Consider the following 4,949-nt stretch of genomic DNA (forward strand, 5'->3'; position numbering starts at 1 on the left):
ATTGCAAGAAGCCCAGCTGCATCAGGGAATACAGATGGAGGAATCTCAGATTCAAATTTGTCTAAGTATTGTGAACAGTCAGACCTGGGCAAGGCATCTCTACTGCCCTTCTGCCAAAGGGGAGTGGCGGGGGTTTTGTTAGAAGTACAAATTGCTTTTAATGCAAAGGATAAAGCTGGGCTCGGGCACCTCCTTAGAAATTCCTCCTGCTCCCAGGAAAGCCACTGCTGCATGTCAATTTTAATTTTTGAAATTTAAACCAAGGGCTTTGTGTCTAAGCTCCATCTCATCGGAGGAAGGGGAGGAATAAGTCAAAAAGGATTAGGGGGCCCACTGGGGATTGCAGATCCATAGCAATTAGACTTCATTTGGGTCTCAGACATTTGGTTTTAATCGCATTTCTGGATGATACAATCAACAAGGCATCAGAAATTGATACCTATGCAACTGTAGATGGGCCCGCCTCCGCCCTGCCTGGTTCCTGGGCTCAGCTGGGCCCAGCTGGGTTGGGGATCCACAGTCGTTGGAGCAGGGTGGGGTGAGGAACTGGGGTTCAGTTTGGGTCTGGAAGTGGGGGAGGAGGTGGCAGTTTGTATATATTTGTCCCCTACCTCTCTTTAAGCACTTTATCCCTGGATTATGAAGCAGACATAATCATTGCTCATATTCAAGTGAATGACAATAAAACATTATTCAAATAAAACAAGAGCAAGAGGAATAGCAACTGCAACAGGACTCAAGGCAGGGGATATAATTGCCTTTTAAATGGTAATCACAGCTTTTAGCATCCTGCAGGAACTAAAGTCCAGCACAGTGAGATTTGGGGGCAGATATGCAGCCATGAACATTGATGTGGACTTATGAATACATGTGTGTGTACCTGTGCAACAGGGATTATGTGAGGACAATCACAACATTATATCCACATGGGAAACAGATATAGATCCAGACGCAGATGATATAGATATAGGTGTGTCTCCAGCTTCACACAGATACACACGCTCTGGTTGCCCCGGTGCACCCACATTCCACGCAACCAGTCAAAATGAGCTCAGGAGGTATAACAGGTCGCTAACTAGTTATTTTGTAGATAACTTAGTTTGCTGGAACTCAGTGACCTAACAACAAAAACAGAACATAAAAAGAAAACAACCGAACCGTGTGTGTGTTTTCCTAGCCTATGCATGTGGAGTGCTGAAGGGAAGTAGAGGAGACCGAATGAATGCCCTCGGGTTCGGGTTCGGGGCAGGCACCCCTCGCCGCCATGCGGAACGGAAGGGAAGAGCCCAGAAAAGGGGTGTCCCTCCCTGAGGGATAGTATCTACCTCACTTACCACACGGTCCTGGGTGAATTCAGGGTGCTGGGTGATCCAGTGAATTGCCTCAGTTTACCAGCCCTTTTGAGAGACGTGGGCCTTGCTGGGTGTGAGGAAATGGACATGGGCTGCGTGTCCCTCTTACCTGGGTGGGTGTGTTTCTGCTGGGGACTCTGGACTTCCTCTCTAGAGCCCAACATCTCACAGATCTCCCGCTGGCAAGTGCCCCTCATTTTACAGAGATGCCTCCTCCCCCTCCTCCTTGCCCAAAAGCCCCTCCCCTCTGCCCACCTCCCACAGCTCTGGGACCCCAGTCACTCCTCTCCTGACTTCCCCTAACTCTCCCCCACCCCCGGGAGCCCTTCCAGTTCAGGGCTGCAGGGCAGGGGAGGACTTGGGGGAAGGGCGTGATGCTGCCCCCATCTCCCCATATCTTTTCAGCCACCCCAGGTGGCAGGGACACGGCTGTGGCTGATGAGCAGGGCACAGATGGGCAATCCTGGGCCCAGCTAAGTTCTTTATGCCAAGATGGATGTCTGGAGCCCTGGCCCAGGGGCCACGGCTGACAGAGACAAGGGAGCCCATAGTCTAAAAACATAATTTAATGCATTGCAGTGGGTCTGAGTCGGAAGGGAGTGTGGTGCGGAGATGTGAATTTTCTGTTTGCTGGAATTCTGCTGTGGGTGGGTTTTTGGCTGATGGACAGGGAAATGTGCGCAAGTATTTCAGGTCACAAAGAAGGACGCCCCAGGGAGCCCGTGTTCCCTTTGGCCTACCTCCCTGGCCAGGGCTGGGGCACTGGGAGGAGAAGCAGGTCTGGAAGAGGGCAGGCCTGTCCAGTCCAATCAGGTTTGCAAAGTCTATGCCACGGCCCAAGGGCTTGGCGTCTCCCTCTCCCTCGCTGGGTTGGGGACAGGGACCAGGAGTACAGCCCGGAGCGTGGTGATTTGCAGACACACTGAGACCAGGAGCAGGGCAGGGAGGACAGCAGGGATGTGTCTTTTCCAACGGAGATGTCAGGAAGTGTCGTGAATTGAGAGTGGCCCTCGCCAAGGAGGCATGCACTCCCGCAGGGACATGGACGCCTGACGCCACCTCACCTCGCGCCCCCTGCGCCCCTAATCCGGGTACAGAAGAAAGCCCGAGAACGTGCTGTACTTGTTGTTGTTGCCTCCATGCGCCTTGCCGCCATCCAGTTTCACGTACACTTCGTCCCCTGAATCGAGGTGCAGCACCACGCTGTTACTGGCATAGTCGTAGTTCTGGTCGGCGTCCTGCGCGATGGCGCTGGCCCGGACCTGGGGGTGAGCCGCGGGAGCGGGTGAGCCGGGGCACCTCGGCCTGGACCCTGGTCCTGCCCCCACCTCGTGCACCCGGGGCGAAGGCCTGCGGCTTCCGGTCGACACTCCCACCCCCAGCTCCACGATTCCTCTTCAACTTGGTCAACTCCTTCCCCGTCCCCTCCTCCCCGCGCCGGCTGCCCCGAGTCTGGGAGGGAGGAAGAGAGGGGACTTCATGGACACTGACCCAGGGGGAAAGGGCGGGAGGACCCAGCTCCAAGAGGAAGGACGGGAAGGCAAAGGGGCGACCGCGGGAGCTAAAGAACACTGAGGTTTCCGAGTAGCCCACGGGTCTGCAGGCAGGGACTGGGAGTGGGGGTCTCTGGGCGCTTGAGGCCCAAGCTCTGGAGCTACGTTCTCATCGGCGCGGCCCGGGCGCATTGGGAAGCGCGGTGCCGGGGCACAGCAGCGCGCTCCCTCCCGGGGGCTTGCTCGGTCGCCCTCGGGAGGAGAGAAAGGAGGCTAGTTCCCCGGGCGGTTCTGGGGCGGGCGAGGGTTTGCGGGGGCCGGTTGGAGTAGGGATCACTGACCTGCCCGTTCTTGCAGAGGTCCGCCCACATGCTGGTACCGTCGCCGCCACGCATGAGGATGTGGTAGGTGAAGAAGTAGATGCCGCGCACCTGGCAGCTGAACTTGCCGGTGGTAGGGTCGTAGTGATTGCCGAGATTGGTGACCACGTCGTCGAACTTGAGCACCTCGTAGCCTTCGTGGGGGCTCTTGAGACCCACGTAGAAGGCGATCTTGGGGCCGCTGAAGGCGGCGCTCAATGCACTGGTCACTTCGCCCTCGGAGTCGCCGCCGCCGCCGGCTCCGCCGCCCACCACCCCGACGCCGCCGGCCGCGCCAGCCGTCAGCTGCAGCCCGGGCAACCCCGGCCGCCCTGCGTCACCCTTCTCCCCCGGAGGGCCCCGGGGTCCAGGAGGGCCCGGCTCTCCAGGGGGACCCCGCGGTCCTGGCTTGCCCGGTCTCCCCGGATCGCCCTTGGGTCCCTGGATGAAGGGAGGCGGAGGGTTGGCACTGAGGTCCTGCATGACTTCCAGAGCAGCGGTGCTGGGTCCTGGCGGCGGCGCCTTGGCGCCTGCGGGCCCCCCTCCGGGTGCGGCGCTGTATGGGTCGCAGATCATGCGGCAGGTGCCCATCATCTCGTAGTGCGCCGCGCCGGGGGGCGCCGCCTGCAGCAGCAGAGGCACTGCGATGAGCAGCCCGAGCGCCATGGCCAGGAGTACGCCGACGGCGGCCAGACAGGCACGCCGCCGCCGCTGCCACAGCCGGGAGGCGACCGCCACTAGCTCTTCCTTGCCGCCCGGGGAGGTAATGGTGGGGCGACGCGGGCGGCCCCGCTCCCCGCGCTCGGGGGCCGACTCCGCGGGTCCTGGCCGCGCCCCCGACGTGGCGACCCCCTGTCCTGGTCACCCAACTACTTTAGCGAGAGGCGCCCGGGCTCGGGCGCCTGTGTCCACCGCGCTGGGGCTGCTCCGGAAAGCCGCGGAGGCCGGCGCGCATGGCGGGGGGCGTACAGGACGAGCCCCCGGCCCCACGGGTCCGGCGGCGGCCGGGAAGTGCTGGGTCCGCTTGCAGCGTCTGGCGCGGGCTCCGCGGTGCTGCCTCCGGCCCGGCTCGGCCCGGCGGGGTTCGGCGGGGCTCCGCGCGCAGTGAGGGCGCCCGGGCTCCGCAGCGCGCTCTGCTCTGCTCTCTCGCTGCTCGCCGGCTCCCGCGCGGAGGGGGCACCCAGCTACCCTGACGTAAGGAGTCCGGGGCTGAGCGGCGGAGGCGGCGAGGCAGCGCGCGCTGCCATCACTCGGGAGACGGCGCCCTCATGTCATCCGCCTCCCGTCCTCTTCCTATCGGGCGGCGTCCTCGGCAGAGGCTGTAAAGGCGCGGTTCCTCCTGGAGGCGCCTGGGAGCCACAAGTGGGCGCAGCGGGCGCAGCCCCCAGCTCGGGCGCCTCAGACACACCCACCGGGGGCCACACTCACGCGCCTCCCACCGACCAACACACACAAACACCCACGCGCGCAGTAGCCGGGCGCACACAGGCACCCCCACATGGCCACGAAGGCAGCTGGAATCCTGGTGCCAGCAAGGTGCTTCGGGGCACCTAATCCACCTCGCGCCTGCAGACAGGATCAGACAGAAGCCCACCAAGTCCAGGAGACCCTCCGTCCTGGGAAGCCCTGCAGGGAAGGACTTTTCGAAAGCCCTCCTGAGTTACTTCTTCAGAATTGAATAAATCTCCTTTCTGGAAGGTCTTTCACAAGACTAGACTGAGAACTCCAAACTGTTGAATAGGTTC

The 4,949-nt window shown here is 61.1% G+C and overlaps 1 protein-coding gene across 2 annotated transcripts; it reads right to left on the reverse strand.

Annotated features, from left to right (window-relative positions):
- Positions 1-1,898: 1,898 nt before the first annotated feature.
- C1QL2 (complement C1q like 2) lies at positions 1,899-4,339 on the reverse strand. Of its 2 annotated transcripts, XM_069473529.1 has the most exons (3): positions 3,487-3,870; positions 3,187-3,441; positions 2,435-2,614 (listed from the first exon to the last, which is right to left on the reverse strand). In XM_069473529.1, exons 1-3 carry the CDS (start codon positions 3,868-3,870, stop codon positions 2,435-2,437), a joined length of 819 nt encoding a protein of 272 aa, XP_069329630.1. The 2 variants fall into 2 exon arrangements, with proteins under 2 accessions (XP_069329621.1, XP_069329630.1); XM_069473520.1 differs by having other exon boundaries at positions 1,899-2,614; positions 3,187-4,339.
- Positions 4,340-4,949: the final 610 nt, after the last annotated feature.

The sequence above is a fragment of the Eulemur rufifrons genome, chromosome 1 (genome assembly GCF_041146395.1).
Source record: "Eulemur rufifrons isolate Redbay chromosome 1, OSU_ERuf_1, whole genome shotgun sequence".
Taxonomy (NCBI): Eukaryota; Metazoa; Chordata; class Mammalia; order Primates; family Lemuridae; genus Eulemur; species Eulemur rufifrons.